The 27414-nt window shown below is 36.4% G+C and overlaps 4 protein-coding genes across 4 annotated transcripts in view; 1 reads left to right on the plus strand and 3 right to left on the minus strand.

Moving 5' to 3' along the window:
• Positions 1–27414, minus strand: part of LOC134812665 (solute carrier family 25 member 36-like) — a 77446-nt gene that overhangs the window by 46854 nt on the left and 3178 nt on the right. The gene's annotated exons all lie outside the window — the stretch shown is intronic.
• The window catches only part of LOC134812662 (nucleolar RNA helicase 2-like), a 77894-nt gene that overhangs the window by 17309 nt on the left and 33171 nt on the right, over positions 1–27414 (minus strand).
• On the plus strand, positions 283–8212 carry LOC134813071 (fibroblast growth factor receptor-like). The gene is made up of 14 exons (XM_063820747.1): positions 283–522; positions 3075–3173; positions 3482–3756; positions 4292–4439; positions 4601–4783; positions 5016–5141; positions 5378–5499; positions 5728–5892; positions 6058–6213; positions 6368–6500; positions 6668–6723; positions 7003–7212; positions 7334–7543; positions 7695–8212. Exons 1-14 carry the CDS (start codon positions 345–347, stop codon positions 7833–7835), a joined length of 2202 nt encoding a protein of 733 aa, XP_063676817.1. The 5' UTR covers positions 283–344; the 3' UTR covers positions 7836–8212.
• Positions 753–2687, minus strand: LOC134812541 (uncharacterized). The gene has a single exon (XM_063820024.1). It carries the CDS (start codon positions 2488–2490, stop codon positions 1345–1347), a length of 1146 nt encoding a protein of 381 aa, XP_063676094.1. The 5' UTR covers positions 2491–2687; the 3' UTR covers positions 753–1344.

Consider the following 27414-nt stretch of genomic DNA (forward strand, 5'->3'; position numbering starts at 1 on the left):
CCATTGTAATTCCTAGTAGACATCTCTAGGCTCACACTTTTTAGGAACCAAATTAGTACAAGACTTAGCTAGACCAGATTTTGTTCCATATACTAAAACGTTTTATCTTAATTTATCAATATACAGTGTGCAAATTTCTAAATACTTCGGCGTGTATATAATATAAATTAAACCGGTTATTGAGTAGGCTAGAATGAAATAACGCCCTCGTATCCCATTGGAGGAGAGCGGTGTAGAACTTGATCACGTGCAATAAAACTTCCTATCATCTCACGGCTGGTTAGAGTGAACTGCACTAGACGTTGGGGTATTGTATTTGAACCGTTTGTCATTTGGTCAATATTATGCGCTCTTCAGCTGTAATGCTGAAACTGCTTGCTGTGCAAATGCTGATTTCGTTTGTGCCCGAATGTGTGACAACAATAACAACATCAACACCGGGGACACTTGATAGTACACAATATACTACTGATGATGTAGGGATCCAAGATACCGGCGGTAGTGTTAATGCGTCCATGGCAGGTTTGAAATTACAAGTATCTCTTATTTATCCAAGAATTGTTTACAAACGAGATTTCGCTATTAATAGCGAAATCTCGTGTGTAAACACTTAATACTAAGTAGTATTAAGTGTCAAATCTTTTGATGGTTACCAAAACTCTACATGCCCAATGCCCATCAACAGAACATGCTTTGAGCCAGTTGAGATCAATGAGAATCAATCTGATAATTTACACAGGAAATAGATTCAATGTGATTAAAAATAATATAAAATTACAATATAAAAATACAATATAATGATACAGCATTCAGAGAGACATTCTCTTTCTGATGGTTAAAATATTCATGAAATGAAATTAAATTAAAACGATCTGTATGTTATATCTTAAAATTCGTTTAACAGGTTAAAAACTCTAAAGTAAATATAATATTTTACAGCAAGCTGTCATTTTCCAGGACTCATTTTCCAGGACTCTAAACTAAGGTGGGAAGGAATTGTAAACAATGAAAATTGAGATACCCTCTATAATTAATTGAGGTAAAATTCAGGAAAGTCTTAACACAGTACCAGTTATTTAAGAGGTAAATCAGGCCTGGTAAATTAAATACAATTAGATAGATCAGCTATTCTGTAAATCGAAGGACTACTTGATAAGGATTTAAAGTGAATTATAAATTTGGCAAATTCAAGATTCATGACAGAAAACTAAAAAATGTGGTTAAATGCTTTTTTCAACTTCATATAAACAAACAACTTAAAAGCATATAAATTAAAACTCTAAACATGATAAAAAACAGATAGAAACTTTTAATTTCTAGACAAATTGGAGTATGATCAATCAACTAACAACCCTTCATCATTTCATACTTTCGTGTCAGATTTTTTACAATCTCCTCGCACCAAACTTTATACTCCATACCGTGATCTTCGGCATTAATTTTATCTGGATGATAATAGACAATTGCTTTGGCGAGCAGCTTTTTCAAAGAATCACCAGGGGCATCAGAAATCTCTTTTACATTTACATTGAACTTGTTAGCCCCCGAATGTTTTGGTGGATTCTCTGTGTAAAGCCAAACCAGTATTTTCTGAATGGATAGTTCTGTCATGTTGTGCTTTAGAATATCCAATTTAGACTTTAGACTATCAAGGTATTTCTTTCTGCTTTTCTCCCATTCTTTTTCTTCTTTTCGTTTTTCCTCCTTTTGGTACTCGGATATAATTTCTGAAGCATCTCTGAACCATTTTTCTTCACTGAGATTCCGGGGCTGAAGGGAGTGGGCAAGTTGCAGAACTTTCATAAGGTATTCCTTTGCTCTGCCCTTTTGTAGCAACACTTTGTGGTATAAAATGCCAAGTTTTGAAAGTGATATAGCTTCCTGTTCCACGTCATTCTCACGGGTCAGTACAATACTTTCAGTGTAGAAGTCAATAACCTGCCAAATTGCAGTCACATCAAGGTCCTCAGCATCATTGATGGTGCTGCTAAGAAGCTGGTCTGCTATGAATCGTTTTTGCATAGAGTCTGATATACACCGGTTCTTGAAGACATCTTCTTTCATGTTCATCACAAAGTCCTGGAGCAAAATGTCATCAGAACTATCAGTTACAAGTTGCTCTAGTTTCGTTAGGGGAGTGTAGACTTCTGTCAGAGCCGTTAAGCTTGCTTTATAATCGCTTTCCTCTAGGGTCATGACAGATGCATGAAAATAATCGATAACCAATTGTTTCAGCATCTTAACACGTTGTTCTTTAGATTCTGGAACAAATGCAAATCTTTGAAGGATCCTTATTCTTTGATCTTGTCTCATTGATAATATCAAATTAAAAATATCAGAGAAAACACTATTCAGTCTCTCTTCGATATTATCAATCCAATCCTCAGGCATAATTAATCTCCCAGTTGAAATAGCCTTACTGCCATGTGTCAAACATTCCTTGAAGAAGAACAGGCACTGATCAATTTCATTTCGTTCAAATAAGAGCATGGTTATGTAGTGGGTGGCCACAACTATATTTTTGTAAGCAGAGCTCTTCTCCCGATCATTTGTTGCAGAATTCAAAGCTTTATGGTAGTGTGTTAGGGCTTTCTGATATCTTTCAAGCCTTATAACAGGAGCAACGCCTACTGCTGCACTTTTCAAAAGTTCATTGCCTTTCTGTCGGGCAACACTTGAACTAGACATTTCCTGTTTTGTAGTGGAATGAAGAGTATAAGTATATCATGATGAGGTGCAATTTAAACAAAAGAGTAAAAAGAAAGTATTATTAGTTTGGTAGGGGCCGGTAGGGGAAGAACAAGCAAAGCATTTTGATATATTGTGACAGTGATCACTATTTTATTGGTCAACTCCACAAAGTGATGGATTGTGTTTTTGATAGATTTTCTTTGTCAAAACAAGGTTGTCCTTCAATTGGCCAATCATGAACTATAACTATTCCCTTAAAAATGTTTAAAAAGTACACAAATTTTAAAGGCAAGATTCAGCCTCTAAATCATGATTCAATAATTTCGGTAGCTGATAAGTAGATTTACATACTGCACAATTTATGACACCGATAACATTTTCAGCATACACAGGCAGAGAAGGACCTTCTGAAGCTTCATCATCTACATCGTCCTCTCTTACCGTAACCTATAATACTGCAGATCCAGCAGATGAGCTCAAATGTAATTTTGTAAAACAACATCAAATTTTATTAAGATTGCAGTTATGTAGTACCCAGCTAAGGTTTGGAATATTAGTAGTATCTTAAAATGATACTTAGTAGTTAGTACTTTAGAATAGAATTTCATGTATTATTTCATAGTACAGGGTGTCCCATAAGTCATTGTGAAAACGTTGGCAGAGGTATAAGACCCAACGTTTGCACACTGACTTTTGGCCCACCCTGTATAATTTTAAAATCATAAACAATGAGTTCATTGAATGTTATATCTTTCTTTTCTTTCTTTTTCTGATAATATCATATACTCAGTGAAACCAGGGGACTGCACAGGACTCATATTAGAAGGAACTTTGAGAGTGAACTTTGAAATAGATACTGATGGCCTATTGAAAAAAGATGAGGGAGACCAACAGCTAGTCACTTGTAAGATGAAACCAATGAAGAATCATACAGAGTGCAATGATGCACTGAGGGAACTGATCAACAGCACAAAGATATTTAAGCATGAGGCAATCCCAGACACAGGTGGAGTTTGGGAAGACCATGAAATCCTTGATAATGCGACAAAAAATGTTACTGTACAGGTAACTGGCAATCATTTTGATTTTCAAGATTAAAACATTTGTATGCTTCTAGAATAGCCACATGATTTGAAACTTTTACAAATAGTACATACAATACAGCGATGAGATTTTAAAATATACGACATCATGAGGCATTATGTTGTGTAACAGTCGTAGACCATATTGTATCATGTATGAATACTAAAAGCATGGGTAAGTGGTACAAGTTCTGGGGGTATACGACAAACGTATTACAGGTAATAGTTCTACCCAAGACTCACTAACACCACCTCCATTTGAACACACAAATTTAATCTAAATTATTATCTAAATATAATCTAAATATAATTCAAATTATCTAAATTATGATTACAAGTGGTCACTAATAAACCTAAATTTTCCTGACATTATCAATTGATTAAAAAACGGTCCTGTACATAGGATAACAAATCACTTTAAAATTCCCATAGAGGCAAACTTCCCTGCCTTTGACCTGAAGAATGCAACATGGAACCCTAATTTGCTAGGCAATTTGATGAAAACTTTATAATCTCAGGAAGATGGAAGTGACAGTCTGTTCAGTGTACAATTTACCTTTACAGTCCTGCACAAGCACCACGATAATCGAAAGATATACTGCAGAGCTTCCAATGAGAACCTCACTGTGATTTCACCTAAGATTAAGTTCACAACAGATATCAATAGTGAGTGACAGATTTTACAAAGAAGCACTTTCGTATTAAATAATTCCATAAAAATTAATTACGAAGAAATCAACCTTCCAGCTAGTTATATAGGTTAATTGCATTGAAATATGACAAAACTAAAGCAAGCACCTTGAAACTAAATCTATTGAAAATTTCAGAATTGTATAAAGTTAGTATGAGTCCACACCATGTGGAGGTGTCACCAAAAACAGCCTTTACATTGACTTGCACATTCCATGATGAAGATGTTGCACAATGGATTGTTTGGAAAAGCAAAAGGAGCGGTGCAGACTATCCCCATTATAATACTGTGGAAAGGCATGGTTACAGTAATATTCAAAGTATGTGGCAAGTATGCTTTACAAGGCTAATACTTTTCAAGGTAGAAGCCTGTCTTAAAGAAAGTAATAGGTTTCCCGAGTTGAAATGGGCAAGAAAAGCAAAATCGTACAAGGATCAATTTATCTTTAAAGATACATTTTATTATTTAATTTTAAACTGTATGAATTAAAACTCCGATTTCAAGACTATATATTCTATTTAATATTTATCTTCAAATGAGAATAATTTCAGAAATTGGCAAGTCGTCAATACTTACTGTAACCAAACCTGGAGAATGGAATGGGACTTATTTGTGTACTACTAACCTAAATACTCACCCAAGAAATCACGTCGCTAAAGTCACAGTCCTAGTGAAAAGTAATATGTTTTCAAAGCTATTTTTATGACTGTTAACATTTTATTTTATTTAAGTTATTAGATATACATTGTAAGTATCAATTAACAGGATTGTAATAGGAAGCATCCTGCAACACATTAAAAGCACCATGTTATAAATCATCTAAATTATTGAATAAAATATACAATACATAATATATTCTTGTATAATACACAAATTCACGTCGCGTTGGGTAACTACTATTATGCTCTTTCAGATCCTGATAAGACTGTTGTACATGGAACTACAATAGCAGTTACTGTTTCTTTATTTCTTGTAGTGGTGATAGTGGTTGCATTACTGATAAGAAGGCGTGCTCTCAAAAAGAAGATAGAAATTGTGAGCATGTTTAACAATTTTTATTATTTTATCACCAATTTATTACACAATCAATCAATAAAATATTATATACATACATACCAAATAAATTATATCCTACTAATTTTTGGCGCTAGATGATGCATATGTTAGCGAAAAATAAATCAAATAGAAATCATGATCAATTGAAGTATAGCCTGTGGTAATTCTCTGTTGATGTGCAATCAGTTGATTTGATTATATTTTCAGTCCTTAATGCTGATGGATCTCCAAGAAGCCGGGGCTCAATCTGCCGCTGCTAGAGTAGGCAGTATGCATAGTCTAAACATGGATCCAGCAGTTAATTGCTATGCTAGCTCTCTCAATCCAGATGGTAGCTTAGCAGCTGAAACGCTTGCTGCAACTTTTGCCAGGGTAATATTGAAAAACTGGAGGACATTCAGACGGACGAATATGTTCCATTATATAAATTTGTTTGAAGATTTGAGAATAGGAACCATCCAGCATTTCAAAACAAAAATATATCAGGATTCAATTTTAAGAAGCTATTATTTAATTCTTAATCTCAATTTTCCCCAGTTCACGACTATGTATTCTGCTTGGCAGAAAGACAGGTCACAGTTGGTAATTAAGGAAATTTTGGGAGAAGGGAACTTTGGAAGTGTATGCCTAGGAATTATGCCTGATGTCTACTTCCAGGGAATCTCGAGCCAAGTTGCTGTTAAGACAATTAAGGTGGGTGAATCTCTAGAGCAGAGGTTAGACCAGAATTTTGGAGAAAACTAATAATCTAGAGAGTTGTAAGATACACTTATCTAGAGCCACACATATTATGTACCATTTAAATTGAGTTTTATGTGAAATTTATTGATAATCGAAATTATTTCAGCCTGCAAGAATGGACAAAAATGCTATTACAGAGTTCGAAAAGGAAGTGTCTATAATGTCAACATTGCAACACGAAAGTATAGTCAGTTTAGTTGGACTATGCACAGAAACAATGCCACTTTACATAATAATGGGTAAATTTCTTCATAATAGGAGCAAATGATTTATTTTATTCATGGTAGAAATTTTGAATATAGGAAGTTGAAATTAAATCATTGTTATTTAATAAGTAGGTGAAAGTGTTGCTACTCCTTTTCAGCAATGGCATAGAATAACCACTGATTTATTCATGTCTTTTCAGAATACATGGAAAATGGTCCACTGAATGATTTCTTGATGGGGAAAGCACCCAACAAGGTTTGTGTCTAAACATAGCATCAATGGTTGTTCTCGAGTTTATTGGCCAATTTATTACATGCAAGGTAAAGAAATTCAAACTAGAAATGGTTACTAGAGTGGCTAGGAGGTTTGACAACGATAACCCAATCACATCACAGCATTGAGTTATCTTTGAATTGGTATCATACTCCAAAAGAGGGTTTTTGTCATCTGACTACCGTAAGTCACCTAATATGATCAGAATATATATATAATGTTTTCACATTACAATTGTTTTATCAGATACTTATTTTTCAGCTCGAAGAAACCACTCTATCGATAAGAGATCTGATCTTTATGAGCTTGCAACCATGCAAAGCTCTAGAGTATCTCTCAGAGAAAAACGTTGTTCATAGAGACATAAGTGCACGAAACTGTCTAGTGGGAGATAAACTCAAAGTAAAGCTTGCTGATTTTGGCCTTTCAAGAGGGACTGCTGTAGATGATGGGAAGAATTATTATAAGAAGGTAACGAATTTTGATTTTTCGGTCCCGAAAGAGAACATCTTAAAAAGTTAATCACAAAATTATCTGACAGTTTTTTGAAAATTGAACAAGAGTTATATTTTTAATTCCTATTAATATCCAGGATGGTGGTATGGTTCCAGTTAAGTGGATGGCACCAGAGGCTCTTAACTTTGGCAAATACACATCAGCAAACGATGTTTGGTCCTTTGGTGTCTTAATGTGGGAAGTTTTCTCCTTTGGTGCAATACCTTATTTGGCTCATTCAAATCCACAAGTCATAGTTTTTGTAAATAGAGGGGGAAGACTTGAAAAGCCTGACTTCTGTCCACAGGTAAAACATGAATATTCCGGTTTTAGACTGAATTTGATATTTAAAGGAGCTGGGATATGTAGCTGGTACACCTCACAGCAAGTAAACCAAAATGGGTTGTTTGTGAAACGTGCATCGACTACCCACCGAATTTATAATCTTATCGTTTCAGAGTATGTGGGAGCACATTTGTTTGTGTTGGACTAAAGACCCCGGGGACAGAATAACTATCGGCGGCCTAGTTAACATGCTGTCTACAGAACTCGATATTATTGATACGTCAGGCGACAATGGACATTCCTCACAGCAGTGAGCACTTAGAAACCGGTTGAAAATCAAACGACTGATATAGTGATTAAGGACATCGAGAACGATGGACATCGATGGAACACAATAACTTTGAAGACAACAGAGAGTTTTATCCAAGAGAGCCTCATACATGCATTTGAAATTGACGTTTATTAGTTAAGACTTAATCAGGATCCGTGGAGAAAATGTCGAAGTGAAATAACTAGCGTAAGCGGTACTGCATGATCATCACTTAACTTTGATATTAGTGATTAGCTTGAAAAGAAATATTGATAAGATTTTGGTCATTAAGATCAAATAAATATGAACTGTTAATAGTACATATCATTTTTAATTGCGTGGAATGTGTATCATTTAACTTACCATTTTTATTATTTCTTATATTTTGTTTTTCAATTGTTAACAAAAGTACAGAATGTAGGAAGGAATCCATAATAATTGCCACTTTATATTTATTTACCTATATTGACCATTGTTAATGGTCTGGCCCGGCGGCGCGCGCTACTTCGAAGAAATTTAGACGAGTAACATCCGTCAATTACCTATCTTGCTGGTTTATGTGACAGATAATGCATAAATAATGCACGGCTAAATTGTGTTAAAGTTATATTTGTCATACCACATTGAGTCAAGTAGATTTTAACGGTTAGGGGCCCTTTTAGAAAAATCTCGTAGATCAACTGTATAATAAAGTATAATACGAGTTGGACTCGTCGATAATCCATTTGAAACAAATATTAATATTTTACAAGTATCACCCGTTAAGGCCCAGTAGCGCATTTCGCTGATCTAACTACGGTTGCGAGAAGCATAATTGAGTGCGCGGCGCGACCCATGCAGTAACGTACCAGTAATTTAACGCATCCCCACTGCGAGATGATCATTCGCGAGGTGAAAATGAGCGCTGGGGACGATCTCTCTGAAATTTTACCTGTTGGTTCAGTGGACGATTTTAGCCACAGCGCCTTAAATTTAGCACGATCGTCCATAATCACACAAAGTTACAGCTAATTTAGTGATGTAAACACTCGTTGCAATATACTGGAATTGAATCGAGCGCGTTACTATGGTTACTGCGCGTTGATATGGTTACTAGATTTAGATTAGATTCATCGTTTTAGCGCGCGTAGCACGTAGCATTATTACAATTCTATCATATTGTCATATTATTATTAGATGCACGAGTTTAGCTGCATTTTACATTTAATTTCAGGAATCTGCAAGATTTGTAATCGATTAGATAATATTTAATTTCGTTCTTCATTCCTTGCTTGGCGGTCCTCATTTATGTATGTATTTTACCTGGGAGCGGGAACTCCAGGCTCAAGGCTACGCTTTTCATTAACCGGGATGTAATTTTCATAAACCGATTAGAGTTTAGTCAGTATGACATGCTGATCGCCGCCAGACAGTTGAAAATTTGTTTCATACACATAAAATTGATTGTGTCATATCTGAGTTCTTGGCTGTATTTCGAAACCTCAGTCAGTTGTGGGTTTTTACCGGCCTAAATAAAAAGTCAAGTTTACAGGACATTTCTGGGGAACCTTACTATGTGTTTTACTTAACAAGATCAAAGATGCGAAGGTGAGGAAAAGGAAGCGTGCATTCGAGAGCGTATCATTTTGTACATTATATTACCCCGATCTGAAGCAGGAGGTGACCGGGATTGGCAATTTTGAGTTATCCCGGTCCCGGTCAACCGGGTCAAGTCACATTTTTCATCCCGGTCGCGGTCAAATGCTGATTTATGATCCCGGTCCCGGTTAATTCAGGATTCTTGGTCCCGGTCAATCACTCAAATTTGCCGGGATTTTGACCGGGATCTTTTACATAATTTCATTCACTGTGATTTTAAGTTTTTACTTTCATTCATTGTGAATTTCATCTTTAAACAACCTCTGAGCCAAATAAAACAATGTTTAAAATTGCTAAACAAGTTTAGGTAACTAATATCGTTACATAACTCATAAGTGCAAACTAACATCAAGTTTTCAACTCGGGCTACGCCCAATTATCAATTGGAGAATGAAACTGTTGAATAATTTGAGGGATCATTGACTGAGGAATGAGGAATGAGGGTGAACTTGAGTAATCAGTACATGAACATTATTGGTGTAGTACATTAGGCCCATGCCCCATATTGACGGGTTTTTTCTAATTTAATATTCTAGTTATTACTTATTCAAATTGTTCAATTATAATGTAAATGAAAGTTGCAGCTTTCAATATGAGAATACCAGTTTTGGTCCCGGTCATCCCGGTAAAATCCCGGTCATCCCGAAAAAATTGTATTGTTGGTCCCGGTCCTGGTCCCGGTCCCGGTAAGATAGAAATCCCAGAAATTATTGGTCCCGGTCCCGGTAAATTGATAATCTCAGTCCCGGTCCCGGTCAAGTCACATTTTGTATCCCGGTCCCGGTCCCGGTCAGGCCTAAAATCATGTCCCGGTCACCTCCTGATCTGAAGTTTGATGACTAGAAAACAGTGAATACAATTAATGTTTATTAATATTATTATCGAACTTCATATTATATTGTTTATCCTAAGTAAAGATCTGATAACTCTACAACAGGGATCGGTTAAACTATAAATGGAAACAATTTAAATACTGAAACATAAACTAGTGTTAACATATCTATAATACGTTAACTTAAAACTTAATTACATCAACTTGCAAGATTTAAAAAATTTTCCCTATAAAATACAGAGGCAATATCAAATATGGCACAGTTCAGTCAAATGAAAAAATCTGTTTGTTGATGGCACTGAAGAATATTTTGAAAAAAGCTACGATGAAAGTTGAAGGAACAGTTAAAGGAACACTATACCAATTTCAGAATGTAAATTTTCGTGTTTAAATATCATACTTTATAAGGTATAAAGTTTCGTATTATTAATCAAAAGTTGGTGTAATATCACACGTAACACGTTTTAGATATTAAACAGAAGAAAGTTTTTTTGTCCTAGATCAAGAGCTGCTCATTTCTCACAAGCAGTGTGGTCGGGGTTCTGTTCTTCGATTCTTGCTGCCTTTGTCTTTCGCACGCAAGTAGGAGTACCCTGAGGATTAGAGGCAATAATAATAATAACGCTTTATTTGTATACCGCTTAGGCCGTATAATCAACCATGAATTATTAAAATTTTATAGTTCTACAATTGGAACCTGCGACTTGTTTTGCAGTGAATCACAATCCAGACGAAATGTGTAATTTTAAAAAGTATAGGTACACACCTGTCCGTAGTTTCTCGTACATCACGCGTGACGTCCGGCTAGAAGGAGTTTCTCCCAGGTCTGCTGTCTAGGAAGAGAGAATGGGAGATGAGAGCTGTCAGATGAGATGGTGGTCCAAAAGAAACTGCTGGGAGCCTGACAGAAAACCGTATTGCAAGCCCCGAAACGGTGTCAGGTTTGTGACTGAAGATTCTGATCAAGCTCAGGGTTGAGTCTACACAGTGTCGCCACTTGCCGATGCCAGTTGATGCGACAGGACACTGATTTAAGTGGGAAGTTGTGTCTAAGAAACAGCGTGTGGTTCGGGTGCCGGTTGAACGCATGTAATAGGGAGGGTATATCCGTATTTCGCTGCTAGGAGGTGGTCCGCAGATTGCGTGAAGATGCCTACTTTTAAACCTATCAATAGGTTCAATAGGTAGGTGCTAGTGATGCAGTCCTTGACCCGGAAGCTAAGGCTTCCCCGTTTCTCGCTCATTTGTGCTCCGATGTTCTTGTGACCTCTGCAGGGGTCAAGTGCAGGATGAGGGACATGGCCGACCAAGAGAAGGTTGTTTTTGAGAGGTATTTTTATACAGTTTAACTGTATCATTACCCTTGGAAATCTCTCGACCCAAACGATGCCAAATTCTGCCTCCGAGCACAAGTACTTTGTAGGGGGTCAGCGAGTCATTTCATGTCTATTGTTCAATGTCGTTGAGCAAGGGGGAGGTTAGCTGCTGTCTACTGCCGTTATTCTCCAATTCTTAGAGTTCGTCTTTCGCACGTGAGTAAGTTTCCTGGGGAAAATAAATAGTCAACCAAAAATTATTAATAATAAACATAGATGGACTTCCCACAATTATAACCAGTAAATCTGACACCTGCTAGCTGGCGTAAATTTAAAATTTAACACGCAGTGCGCGCGCCGCGCGCTAAAAATATCTCAAATTTGAAAACTGATGTGGTTCTTATTACCGAAAATCGAATTCGCGCCAGCCCAGTAGATGAATCCATAAATTTGGAACATGGGCACATCGCAGTATTGGCCGTATTTGAGTGCTGGGAAGGCTCAGTTCGGTTTTCTAAGATGGACATAGCCGTAAGCTAGGCCTAGGAGCCATCAAAAGTCGTATAAAATTACCCATGGAATGACCAGAAATGAACGAAAATGAACATTCTTCTCAAAGTGCTCAGAATGGTTTAAAATGGGTCGGAAAGTGTTTATATTAGTCCTAGGACCACTCAAACCAAGTTTGGGAATCACTGCATGTCTAGAACCGATGTTACCAATGTTCCAAAATGTTCCAATTTTGGCACAATAATCCTCCTGAGAATCCAGATTTTTGGAACATGGGCACATCGAAGTATTGGCTGTATTTAAGTGCTGGGAAGCCTCAATTCGGTTTTCTAAGATGGATGTAGGTAAAAACTAGGCCTAAGAGCCATCAAAACTCAAATAACATTACCCAGGTTCATGGAATGTATGGAAAATGAACAAAAATGAAAATAGTAGTTGAGATGGTGGAAACATTTGATACAATTTTGGAAACATGCTTTTACAGCCGTATTTATGCTTGTACTGACTTGGACACGTTCATAAAAAGGTGGCACTAGAGATTGATTTTTCACTGCCAAAATTGTGTGAAGCATTTTAAAATACTTGTATCTCAAGGAGTATGCTATGAAAGTTAACCAAATTTTAATGTGGTCCAAAAAGATTCAAATGTCACATAATAAAGTCATTCATCTCTTTATATCTGTTAATTGTGCAGATATGAGCCAGAAATCACAAAATATTCATTTCTTGCACCTCTAATGATGAATTTACATTCTGTGAGTGTGTCCTGCTTCTCAATGTGATTATTGAACCTTTTTGAGATAGCTGAGTGTTAAAAGTGCAAAGAATCACCGGTTAAATGTGGAGTTACGATGCAATTATCACATACAGGGTTAATTCTGACTAAGTATTTTAGAATGATGAATGTGATATGAATATCAACGGAATGATTGTAACAATGAACTCTATCAATCACAATTATATCATGCTAACTAATATTTAGAGAATTTAGATGGTTAAAAGTGCCATAATGAGTCAAAAATCACATAAATGAGCATGTATTGAAATGATGCTGTATCAGGGGAATGTACACTGTCCATTTGAACACTGTCCATTAGTACTCCGATGAAAAAGCGATGAATGTCGATTTGCCGTGATTCTAGCTTTGTGTGTTATTGTGTGATTTCAATGCACGGCAATGAAGGGACTCAGGTACCACGATCTGGCAGACAAACATGTCTGAACAGACATAGCGAGTCAGATCTGGTTCAGGAAATTTTATCGTTAAAGAGATATTCATATTTCATATGAATCAATACTCAGGTTTCTAATTTTGGACTCGCCCGGGGTTTGATTATGATACTTTGAGGAATGACATTTGATTTATAAGTTGATTTCAAATCCCCTATGGGTACCAGAAATACTGGTTTCACAACAACAACATCACTTTTTGGCTCTATATCAGGTTGGTATTCATAGTAAATCTGCAGTAATTTGTTGTGACACTGCACTTGTTTATGGTCATGGAGAAGTTCGTTATTAGAGTAATAGTGGAATCAATAATCACAAAACACTGATTTTAAACTGATTAAACTAGGCAAGTACTTTTACTACTCAGGCCATGATAATTTTGTCTCCATACTGTGACAAATGAATCAATCAGTTACGTATAATACTTAATTGAATTTTTGAAATGTGATTATCGATTCATTACCTTTCTTTTCAAAATGTCATTACAACTTGAACATTACATATGATTCAATTGTCATACTTTAAAGAAAATTACATAGTTGGTAGCCAGATTTGTGTGATTTTTGAATCATTTAACCACCCAGATCAAAAATTATCGCTCAAAGGCCTTCAATATGGTATAAGCTTAGACATGGATTCAAAAATCACATAATAAGAACCATAGAATGGATATATGTTGTCATATTGTGCACTTAATTTAAGGCTTACTATAGTGAGACTTAATAGCGCACCAATAACGAAAATGTGATTTTTGAATCATATTAACTGGTTTTAATACTATTTAATACTATTTTGTACCCTAAAAAATGATAGAAAGCCAATAAAAACATAAGATGATTCAATAATCACTGCTCAAAATAGGCTCATTTCCAATGTTTAAGTTGTGATTTTTGAATCATTTTGGCACCAATAACAATTTCAGATAAGACATTTTATTCCTTACATGCATTATAGTCACCATATCAATTTTGGCGTCTTTGTGAATAGTACTTTTCAGATTATCTAGTGTTGATTCATCTTGCATTTCTAATTGTGTGATTTTTGAATCATTGGCACACAAATAACGATAACTCCTGTGATATAAGCACTACAGACTCCGTGATTTCAGGATCATGAAATTTAATCGAATTTCTAAAGGTATAGATAGATATATCAACCAACAAAGAGCAATGACCATTTTAAAAACTCATTTAAAAAAAATCAATCTCTAGTGCCACCTTTTTTTGAACGTGTCCACTTGGAATCTATCTGGTATGGTAGAAGGACACATGTACTAACATTTCCAGCCACTTAGAAGTGCAAAATACTCCCCTGGTTCATGGAATGAATGAAATGAACACAAAATGAACATTTTCCTAGAATCCCCTGAATTGGGCTAAAACCAATTGGAATCGGTCGGTATTGATACCAGGAGTGTCCCTGAGAAGTTTGGTGTGCCTAGCATGTTCAGAAAGGGCTCTGGGGCAATGTTTCTATTTTGGTTTCAGAGTAGTTGAGATGGTGGAAACAATTGACACAAATTTAGAAACATGCTTTTTAGCGGTAATTATGCCTGGACTGGCATGGAATCGATATGGTATGGTGGAGGGGTATATTAACTACATTTTTGGGTGTTTTCAAATTAAAGATTTCAAAGCCAGATTTTCGGCTTAAGTTGGATGGGACATGCCCAAATTGTATATGCTTTGATCGTGATCGGGTTTTCAAAAATAAACGATTTACCTTTCGCATATGATGGACTTTTTCCCGAAGAAGGTGGGTATTTTATCCTTGTAGTTTTCCAGAGAAGGACGTAGTCTTTTCCACATCTCTGTCATCAGAGAAGTCCTTTCGATTAAACGGTCCCTGTTTGGCACTCCTGAGATAATTGACTGTCTTATACACAATGGTTTTACCGTTTACAACATTTGCAGTAATATTTATTACCGAATTTAATTAGAATTTAACCCATACATTTTTAACACATGAACTGCTGTATCAGTAACCATCAAAATAGAAACAAACCTATGAATTTGATGTTTATCTTGTTAAGTGGGAGGTTAACCTCTTCTTGACACAAAATACCCAGTCGTCTCCTGAGATCTCCGACATGACAGAGGAAGCTACTGTCGAGTTCGATATTACAGCTAACCTAAGATAGTCAAACTGAGTGGGATCAATTTTAAGCATTACAAATCAGCAGTTATCAAGCAAATGTGATGAAAGAGCCATTATTGAAATGTAAGGCAGATCTAGAGCTAGGAATGTGTTTAGGGGCATCAAAGAATAAGTATCTGTGTACTGTTCTTTACCATACCATTTAAACGATTTAATACATGGAAGTATCACAATAATATACTTTTTCAACAACATAAACACATTTAAAAAAAGGCTCGAATGGGTTATCGATATTTCCATATAATGCAGGATTGAAATAATCTGTTTAGGAGTAATACGTTCAAATTCGATCCTGATCTACAAAAGTGTAACATGATAGCAAAATCCGCTCTGCTTTTCTATACTAGAACAAGTTTTAGTAGTCTCCAGCACATCACAGCTTAAAGGCAGTAACACTAAATCGATTACATTAAATAATCTCTCAGGATCATTTAGTAATATCTGTATTTCAATGTGCAACGAAACAGCTTCTATACTACTTTCCTACTTCTATACTACTTTACTATCAACTAGATATACGGTTTGAGCATTGAAGCTCTATGCTGTGAGCAGTAACGAAAAGAGATGGGATTGCAATATATCGACTCACTTGTGAAAATAATGATTAAATCTCCTAATTACGATTTCTAACTGCGCGGCGTAGTGCGTACTTTGAAATCCAAATAAAAATTATTTTTGATCAAAATATTGGAAAACAAAATTACAACATGATTCAAATCTTGTGTAAAAAAATGTTATAAACAATATGCTGTTAAAAACTTTCGTGAAAAATTTTAAAAAGCATGATTTCCACCCGATTATGTGAAGTTATCATTTTTATGACTTTTACAGGTTATAATTTTTGTCAAGAGCTTAGCCATTTGTCAAAATTTAGGTCATGGTATCATGTTATGTGACTATACAATGAGATTATAATCCGTTGATGTATAATATCTTGGAGTTTATCAGGGGATGAAATTATTTGTAGGTTTATAAACTACCAAAACGCGCGCTGGGTTGGACTCGTTGTATAATAATAATGTATAACTATCAATACATGATACACGATAACGTAAAACTATATAAATCGATAACATATAAGATCAAATAAACCATATGGTACCAAGTTACATTAATTGATGAAATCTTTCCATGTTTTAGAATGAAAATCCATACACAAATTTCCTAGCTTTAAGTATGACACACATTATTACATGATAACGAATTGATTTAACGCGCATATGCAAAATATATTGTAATTGTATAAGAATCGACCTTGTTTTTTAAAGATTAGTCATTTAAAGTATCGATGAGAAAATCCCTGTACAAATAGCTTCTACTTATAATCCGATAATTTATGTTGTATGATGCAATAAAAATACTCATACCGCGCGCAGCTTGAACTACGACATACGCAAGCGTTCAGTTGCAAATTATAAGGTCTACCGAAGTTTGTAGGGCGCGAAAAATTTTATGTTGACGTGCTCGCGCATTCTGAGTAGTCAGCTCGCGTTGGGTCTCGCTACAAGATGAAAATTCAAATATTTTAACCGGGAAATATCCTGTCCAAACCCAAAATACACAACATTGAACATGAAAACTTTTCATGCTGTAACTTGTATGAACAATGAAAAGCATAAATAATAAAAAGTAAAATACTTTTTAAGTAAAATACAATTTTTATTTTCCACAAAAGAATCAATACATATTGAATTATAAATATCCGATAATTCCATTAATAATCATTAAAAGTTGCTTTGTCATTTGTAAAATCAAAAACGAAAAGCCGTAGTACGCTGAACTGTGAACGCGCGCGGCGTTTTTTCTGCAGCTGCCTAGCTTCAAGCTTGTAGCCGCTAACATCAAAGCCGCCGCGCTCGCCCAGTGCTGGGGTGCATTCTCATTAACAATTAAACTTGGTCAAAGATAGTTATATACAATTCCTAAATTAAATTAATAATCATGTTAATATGAGTATTCAACACTACTCGACAACAAATATTTGCCGGCCCATCAACGATTCAGTCGCCGAAACAAAAATCAAATGTTTGCTTTTTTCGTTTCGGGGACTGTTTGAACTCAGTACTATATCCGACTAATTATACTTTATAATGGTTAAAATACAAAGTAAAAAGATTTTCCTCGATGGGCCGGCATTCACAACCGCGAAACGTTTTGAGTACGACGAACGATGACACCACCACCAGCCGTTAATCAATAAGGTAAGTTATAGAACTCCTGACCAAACGAGTGCCGAAGGCACGAGTTTTGTCAAGAGTTCTATAAATTGCTTATGGTACGGCACAAGACAACAGTCATAGGAACATTTCCCGACTAAAATTTTGAAATTTAGTTCCTTTTAACCGTGTCAAATTGGCAAAAAACTGTATCTACTTCCGACACAAAGTGTTCATTGTCCATTGAGCATCATGCCATGCTGCTACCATCGTCTTACTCTCGTGGTTGCCACATGACGGCTTACCAAACTGCTATTGGACAGCGCACGTTTGTCACGTGACGATTTGATTATTGATACTTATTGAGCACTGTATTTCATAGATCACATTTATTGAGTACAGTACTGAATAAACGTTAAATTCCTGTTAAATTCTTGTATGACGTGGTGACCCCCACGGTCGCTTCACTATAGTTAGGCGGTGCACGATAAAAATAAACTTGCTCGGATATTCAAAATTTTTGTACCATCGTTTTCTAGAGACTGTGAGAATTTTCACAGTACCAAATTTATCATACCTTTTTGGAATGATCAGTGAGTTTCGCCTAGGTGCCATATTTGATGGTGCGCGGCTTTTGGAGCAAAATTAGGCGTAAAAGTCGCGTAATTTGACGAAAATCGTTGATTTTTGTTGTATTATTTTGTCATATCTTCGGTTCTTGAACATGAATCATGCTGACAATTTGTCAGAACCTTCTAATCATACTCAACTACCGAACCTAATTTAGTTGGGAGAGATTGGCCTTGATTAAGAGGTCTAAAAATGACAAAATAGGTATAAATTCGTTGATAACTCAAATTCTGAGCATCGAAATTGCTCAAACTAAATTAGGTTCAGTAGAACATAAGTGTTTACGTAAGCTGACCAAATTTCACCCTGCAGTTTCTTTTCGTTTAAATCGTAAATTCGCGCGCAAAAATTTCACCGGCGCGCCTTCCATTAATGATGCATTAGACGCATACATTATAAGCATCGAGTGTGTTTAACGGACGGTCACTTGCGCCGCGCGAAATATGAATAGCATAGCGATCAATTATGTGTCAACACTTACAATTTAATATTATATTGTGTTGTAAGATTTTTTTGTATAATGAGCCAATTTATGTTTTAAATTGATGAGTAATAATAGTTTTTGTTATTTGTTATTGTGTATTGACAAATACGCGTTCAATTCAATGTTGTGTGTTGATAAATATGGTAGTGATATGATTTTAAATATATGACACAAGTATCATTCTTACATTACATTAGAATTATATAAATATATAATTCTGGTTTTGCATCAAAAAGGAAGTAACAAATGTTTTTTCTGCAATCATATTTAAGTTACAAATCACTAAACTGTAAACTGAAAACACAAATGACAAAGCCACGCGCCGATTTGTTGCAACAAAATTGTTATATGGGAAGTATTATAACTTTTCGATTGTTTCCAAAATAATGTGCTGGCCGAAATAAGAGCTAAAAAACCATTCAATGGTCAGCGCGCGCGTCTTATTGTCGATGGCGCACTGCCTACTATAGTGGCGTCTTCGACTGTAGCGTCGACTGTAGCGTCCCCCTGTAGCGTCTTCGCCGCTACAGGGGGAGCCGCACACTTCGTGCGCGGCGGGTCATACAACGTATGACAATTGAATTCCTTTATGAAAGTAATTCCTTTGCGATAGATACTCCTGTAATTTCCAACGATTACAGTGATATTTCAAGCTTGACTCAACCCTTGCTGTTCTCTCAAACTATAAGGATGTGAATTGTGAATCTAATTTTGCTTGAGCATGAAATCCAGCCCTTCTCGCTGGCTAATATAGGTCACGTTATCTATCAGCTCACTGTACCTCGTGACTGCGTCACTCGGTTACCACGTGCCCGACAAACTGGTGCCGTACCATAAAGTAATATAATAAACGACGCGAGTATTAAATATTCAGTATCAAGTACGTATATGTTTGAATGACTATGTTTCAGTTTAGTTTAATTTTGTTGATTTTATTGTTTACATAGTGCAATGTGCAGCATATGTGAAGGACTGTTATATTACATTATTATATATTAATATATATTATACTATGCCGTTATGGCATGTTTGATGTTTAGGTCACTTGATCAAGTTTGGCAACATTGAACATAAAATTTGCCTTTAATTTTATTTGCTGTCTACTCAATCTTTCAATATTTGAAAAGTTAAATAAATAAATTACAAATTTGGTCGTTTAATGGTAAATTATAATTAATAGTAATACCTAAATTTAGTTCACGTGAGGATAAAACGAATTAAGTTGATTTATGATCTAAGGAGCTCATAGTGAATACACGATCATACCCGTTTTTTAATTTCCACTTACTAGTACTACAACAGTTTGGGGGAACTGTTGCGAGACGCTTCGCGAGACACTTCACGAGACACTTCGCGAGACACTTCACGAGACACATCACGAGACACTTCACGAGAGACGTCACGAGACACGTTACGAGACACGTCACGAGACATGTGATTCGTTGCTGTCTGTTAATTTGTGGAGTGTCATGTCGGTGGACCATTTTTACACTGATTCCGGGAAGCATTCTTTTTAGTTTTACGCATTTTTACACTGATTCCGGGAAGCATTCTTTTTAGTTTTACGCAAGTAGTAAATTCCACATTGAGAAATAAGATATCGTTAATTTAAAATTGATTAATTATAGGCATGTCAGGGATTACACTTTACAGACCAATTAAGACTAAGAGCTAATCTGGATTAGCTACGTGTACTATATACGGATTAGCTTAGGTCACGTGACCACCGATCCTATCATGTGACCTCTATTTCTCAGACACGTGCAGAAGCCGTACCTATTTGCAGGCTTAAGTTTTAAAAATTCTAAACTTATTTCTCTGCTGAAACTTTTTAAATGTGATACTTGACTATGTAAGTATGCATATTTCATATAATACATAATGATATTAATATATATGATATTGGGTCCCGAAATTTCGAGCTGAATTGATAAATGCAGCGTGAAGTCACACATCGGCAGCTGCATTCGTCTGTCATGCTTACAGTTGCAGAATAATAGTAATAAGAGAAACTCACAGAACTTGACGTTGCAGTGATAATACACTTACAGACACTCACCCGGCCGTCAGACGTCAGTACGACATTGTGTCTAAATGAATTCAGGACTGGAATATAACGTAGGACTGTGACCAGTCTCTGCCATTCGTTCTTCATGATATTGTAATACATAAAAGTTAATTACCGGTGGCTGTATTGTTTCCGCTTGGGGCAGCATATTTTAGCTAAACTCTTTCCACTTAGTTCTGCACTAGGTCATATTTAGAGATGGGCATTTTTTATTCCTTTGTCACGTGTCACGTGTGTTTCACTTTTTTGCGTCGATCTGAAAGTAAACGAATTGTGATTGCCTATCACTTATGCTCGTCTAATTTTTAAACTTGCGCATTTTGTGAACGGTACGATGGTACGATTTTATTTAACGCTGATTCCAAGCACCCAAAATGTTTTTTTTTCTCTCGTTTAAGAATCTAACTACGCTGCTGTCCTCTCCGGTAGTTGTGACCAATAAATATGTGTATCCCTAGGTTAGGTACAATCAATTATGACGAATGATCAATGATCAAGATATGACGGAGTGACAAACTGAGCGCCACCCAGTAAAATATAGTGCATTACACACTACACATTTAATCTTCCATTTGGTCGTTATTGTTTTTCCTTCCCTGATTATTTATCTTTTTATCTTTTGTTAGTTCTAGAACTTTCTGATGGTACTTACTACTTGTACTTGAAAAGGTCTCCTCCTAGTCGTTGGAGTCATGGAGTGGCCTGCACCACACAGTAACTCATTTTTCAGGTGTATTAGAGTTAGACCTCTCCAATGTAATTGTACCCTGTTTGTTGCTTGTAGTTGTTGTTCTGCATCTTCTATCGTGATGTTATCGGGTTGGCCAATAAATCAATAAATTTACAATTTGAAACATATTATTTTCCTCGTTGTCCCTCCTATCCCTCTGCCAGTCTATCTGATATAATGTGTCCTGTAAGGCACTAATACACCTGCCCGAACACAAATGAATAATACAAAGACAGAGACTCAGACGATAAACTGTTCCCCGGTATTACGTGCCTTTGTTTCAGGTTTTACTTACAGCTCCATTATTTAGTTATTACTCGCTCAATCTTAAAATAGGACAATAGGACCACTAGAATACGTTAGTAATCAGGGTAACTGAGCAACCTGGTGAAATATTGAGGGGTCTAGAATACGTTGGGTAACTGAGCAACCTGGTGAAATATTGAGGGGTTTAGTTGTTCTAATGTTATTGTTCTGATAACCATTAAGGATCGTGATCATATTATATGTTAAGTGGCATCACTAAATCTCAAAGCAACAAGCTAAGCTTGCTTGAGCCCCCTTGCCGTAATCACAGCCAACAGCTAACTTAAACTAAGATTGGACAGTTCCAGCATGATATCGGATAGATCTATGAGCTGCAGTTATAGTTACAACTTCATCAAAAGTTGCAACTCCAGATGATCAGCATGAGTGAACACGCTGTTAATACTCTGTCAGAAAATGATTCAAATGATTCAATGATTCAGTCAGATACGAATACCCCAGACCAAATTCATGACTGCATTCTCTTCCCGGAACAAAATCCCTCAACTCAAGGAAATTGCCGAATATCAGATCGAGAAAGTTCACCTCTTCTTCCTTAACTTTAAGTGGACTATAAGCGTCGGTAAAAGAACCTCCAATGCAGGAGTGTGGGGTGATACGGGTCGATACCCTCTTGCTATTGAGGCCAGTCCCCAAGTATTTAACTATGTTCGAAGACTAGAAAGCATGGAAACTTTCGGATCGGAAGCCCTTGTTCGACATGCATTCACAGAACAAAAGAAAATGGGCAATCATGGTACTCCGGCATTACGTCTATGAATCATTTTCTGGCAGAAACGAACGAAAGGCAACAATCACCCATCCAGATACGAGATGTTCTCCGTTCTTGCTTTAGAACGCAATGGGATGAAGAGAGACAGCTTAACAGAAAACTTGGATTCTACAATTCGATTAAATCAAGTTTTGGTTGTGAAAAATACCTCTCTCTCTATCTTCCATACAACCAGTCAAAAAGACTAGCCCAAATAAGGACTAGCTCTCACCGCCTAAATATTGAAACGGGACGCCATGGACATGTCAGAAGAAACAACATTCTAAATCGTATCTGCACTACATGTTCCACTAAGGACAAGAACACTATGGAGTTCATGGCAGAGTTACCCTTCGTTGATCCCATAATTGAAGATGAGGTTCATGAACTTAGAACCTGCACCCTCTACCAAGACAACAGGGACCGCCTTAGCCCTGAGCTAAAACCAACCTCTTCGACGGAATGGATATCATATTCACTCAACCAAAGCTTTTAAAAGAGATTGCTAAATTTTTAGTTGATATAGATACACTTCGTTTCCCGAGAGACTTAGCTTAAATTATAATATATCTTTCTTTACGGTTTTTGTATCTTATTATATTTCTATGTTATGATTTCATTATCATATTGTCAAGCCAGGAGTGTTAGGGCTTCTCTAATTCTCTTGACCAATTACCGTTTAATCCGTTTAATACTCTGTAGACAGCAGACGTAGAAAGTACGGTGACACAAGTGATACAGTAAACCCCGATTTTCCGCGGAGTCTCTTGGGGAAAGGAAACATCTGCAGTAAATCTAAAATCAGAGTCCGCGATAAATCGAGTTAAGCCCTATTTGGCAAAAGGAAATGGCAGTGGTAAACCGGGGATTTACTGTACCTTGATTTTTGTCAGTTAATTAACTGTTAATTAACTATTCCCAAAAACGTGGTGCAGCCTCGTTTGTAGTTCGAGGTATATTTAAGGTGACATCGTTCTGAAAAGATTACAAAGCTTAGAATTTCCAAATGTAATAAAGTCATGTGTTTCAAAAGATGAAATTCCCCGTTTTGGAGTCACGGCGGGAAACATACTTGTCATATTGTCCGGTGACAATACGTTAATGATGTTATACAGATACCATCTTTTGTACCACAAGTCAAGACTACAGATAAATTATACCTTTATCGCTTTATGAAAGTATAAAACCAGCAAACTAAAACAATAGTCTTTAATTGACAGCCATCTCGGATCTGACGTTGGACAGTACGCAGCTTTGCCGTTACTTTGATATCGCAGTGAACATTACGTATTTTAATTTCGTACGCATTTGTCTTTGAATTTGATATAATTAAATTTGACATATTTAAACATAAATCCCTCCTCAAACTATGGCGATAAAAAGGTTGTCCTGCTGTTATTCATTCAATTCGTCGTGGTGATATGCTAACCTAAAATCGTGGCCAGGAGATCTTGGATATCCTGCATCTTTGGTTAATCAACAAAAAACAAAATGATCTAATGAAGATTTTCTTGTCGTATTAGCGTGAGCGCTGATCGGTATAATGGTTAAAGGAGCGATCAGCGAGCTACCCATTGCCATCCAGGAGCTACCAATCACCAATGGTGTCTGATATACTCAGATTTGGGAATTCTACCATCACCATAATTAGTTTGCAAATTCGCGTTTCATCTTTTCGAGTGGTTTGTGCTAAACAAAATACCAAACTAGCGCAGTGTATGATGATTTTTGGAATATCATTTGATTCGCTTTCGATTGATAGATATCTTTAGATTTCAATATAATTTTGAAAATGTTTATGTCCAAGAATGTGCCATTCTTGGCATGAGAAGTCATACTTTTATCTCTCGGGCATGGAATTGGAACAATGACGAATTTTATACCTAATAACTCTTTTCAAACAAACGACAGGTGCCGGTGTGCTAAAAGCTCAGTTTACATGAATTACAAAACAGATTTGCCAAAAGTTATTACAAATGTGATCACACAACCCCCACATCCACTGAGGAGTTGGAGTTAGATCATTTCTCACACGTCGCCGGCAGATTTTCCATGTGATTTGAACTGGAGTGGCATCCCTCTCTAGGATATATCCTGGCACATTAAACTGGCACTTCTCTGTCTACCTTGACTTGTAATGGCCCATCATCCCTACCTCCACTAGTATACTTATCAGCGGGTCCATCTCTCTTTCTCTCTCTCTCTCTCTTGACAGCTTATTAACTTGTACACCAATGACTTAAACACTCTCATTAATGAGTGCCCCTAGTGTCAAATGAGGGGCAGTGTGTCAAATGGGCTTCTAGAATAAAGTATTATGAGCATATTCGTATTCTTGGTGTTTGACTCATGACAATATCATTGATGGTAAAGCTATGTCGGTGGATACACTGTGTGTCAAGGTGATTTGTTCACAAATGCCCCTTCCTTCGATTAAGTCTAAGTTTAAACGCATCAGTATTTTGAAGGGACTTCTCTTACATTTCTTTACTGCCGTTTGATTTTCAACCCTTGATAGAAAATCCAAAAACTAATCGACCGTCTACCATTCACAAAAAACAATGTTTCAAGTTATAATTTGCATTTAAACTTGTATTTAAAACGTGTAACTCAACAATATTTGCAGAGAGAGAGAGAGAGAGAGAGAGAGAGAGAGAGAGAGAGAGAGAGAGAGAGAGAGAGAGAGAGAGGGGGAGAGAGAGAGAGAGAGAGAGAGAGAGAGAGAGAGAGAGAGAGAGAGAGAGAGAGAGAGAGAGAGAGAGAGAGAGAGAGAGAGAGAGAGAGAGAGAGAGAGAGAGAGAGAGAGAGAGAGAGAGAGAGAGAGAGAGAGAGAGAGAGAGAGAGAGAGAGAGAGAGAGAGAGAGAGAGAGAGAGAGAGAGAGAGAGCCTCTCGTTTTGGTACCTTTTTGATTTATACAGCGTATACCTTGCAAATATTGAGACCGGGAGCTTAAAGTTGATTTGGTTTTCTAGGGATTTATCCAATATCCACGATTGTTGCTAAACCAGTTAAAATGTTGAATTAAATCAGTTAGTGCCTATTGACCGTGTCCCCGCCTAAATATTAGTTTAATGCCACCTTTGAATAAATATATGATTTGTCATTTGTGATATAATAGTGCAGCATATATGTTATGTTTTATAGGATTTTTGTTGATCTTGTAGATAGGTCTTGTGGACAGATCCAAGATAGCACATACGCAGAATTTGAAAAACTTTTATCCATGAATCTCTAACTAGATAATACTTATCTTGAATTCTAATTTCCGACAACAATAATATCCTTTGTCATATAACTAATTGTTACACACTGAGGAAAAATAAAAATTCAGCAAGATATAATATATATGTATCATTATATTGATGTAGAATATCACACAGATATAATGGGAACATTTTCCATGTTTCAACACCGATAATTTCTATTATCCGACGTTATTATGACAGTTGCACGGCGTACCTTAAAATTCATTATAAAACTAGAACTTTCGATCTCGACTTGTTTAAAACAGTAGCCAGTAGATACTTTAATTTGTTCGTTTAATGCAATAAAAAGAGATTTAATGAAAAGATAACGGATATTAATAATCAATAAGCTGTGCTATATTTCTTCATAGAATTACTGGCTTACTCCTAAAAACGAGAAATGAAGAATTTCGTTTAAATTAAAATTATCACATTTCATTCCGATGCAGATGGGGGCGTGTTCGTGAGACTGAGTGCGTACTCATTAGTGCATTTCAACAGATATTTTTAATTTTTAGCATTTCTTCTACCTGGGTACCTGCACTCATGCTAGGACGGGGTAAGGGACAGGTACTAAAGAGCCCGCACTTAATATACTACACTAGCATAATATGGGTTAAGTTCTCCTCTAGATATTAGGCCATATTATTATTTATAATCTTTTTCATTATTTTTACTGGTACTAACGTTGCTTTTTCCAATAAATTTCATGCTTTTCAGCAGTTTTTATAATCATACTGATACCTAAAGGGTAAAAGTTCCTAGGAATTGGGCACCTTTTCAACCCTAGCGCCACCAGGATACCCGGTCTTGACATTTGGCATCGACTAATCCGTAATCCATACACAGCTGCTTATCTAGTGCTTAAACCATGTATACTGCCTGTATGTTATCTCTCACCCAAATGTATGTGGCTCACTGAGGTTACCTTTTGTCTTTCCTGCTCTCCCCTCCCCGGCTCACAGAGCAGTTAAAGCCACCCACTACCCTGGATTTATGACATACATTTATTCAGCTTACATCTTTAACCCGGACATTTCTTTAATAACTTATAACTGTAGGCTTGAGTCAGCTGGGTGGCGTCAGTCCTCTGTTTATTAACAATGATACAATTTGTGACCACTGTTCAACAATTGAAAGACCAAGATGCCGGGAAATAGTAAATGGACAAAGTGGTCCAGCTCCGTGCTCACATACCGTGGGATGAGAGATCAGCGTCGAACAATTTTTAGGCATTGTGTTGCAAATTTTGTTCATCTGACAATACCAAGCTAGTTCTAACTTTCTAATGTGCCTCTCTCTCTCGGTCTAAGAGCAAGCTCTCTTAGTAGTCACACCAATATAAAGCAGCATCTCCTCTCTAGCTACTCTAACACCCTGTTAGCTGTTATACACGCCTGGTCCTAAAGTGTCATAGTTAAGCTCCTAGCTCACACGTCCCTTTTCCTGTAGTGGTCCTGGTGTTATAGCTCAGGTTATACGGTAATGGCTCTTCTTATACCCCAATT

This window comes from Bolinopsis microptera, chromosome 3 (genome assembly GCF_026151205.1).
Source record: "Bolinopsis microptera isolate Bmic1 chromosome 3, MBARI_Bmic_1.0, whole genome shotgun sequence".
Classification (NCBI taxonomy): domain Eukaryota; kingdom Metazoa; phylum Ctenophora; class Tentaculata; order Lobata; family Bolinopsidae; genus Bolinopsis; species Bolinopsis microptera.

Excerpts from the sequence above, each read along its gene's own strand:
- LOC134813071 (XM_063820747.1), top strand. The coding sequence starts at position 345 with ATGCGCTCTTCAGCTGTAATGCTGAAACTGCTTGCTGTGCAAATGCTG. Across the intron at positions 4,440-4,600 it reads GTTCACAACAGATATCAATA|AATTGTATAAAGTTAGTATG; the intron begins GTGAGTGACAGA and ends TGAAAATTTCAG. Across the intron at positions 5,500-5,727 it reads TCAAAAAGAAGATAGAAATT|TCCTTAATGCTGATGGATCT; the intron begins GTGAGCATGTTT and ends TTATATTTTCAG.
- LOC134812541 (XM_063820024.1), bottom strand. The coding sequence starts at position 2,490 with ATGCTCTTATTTGAACGAAATGAAATTGATCAGTGCCTGTTCTTCTTC.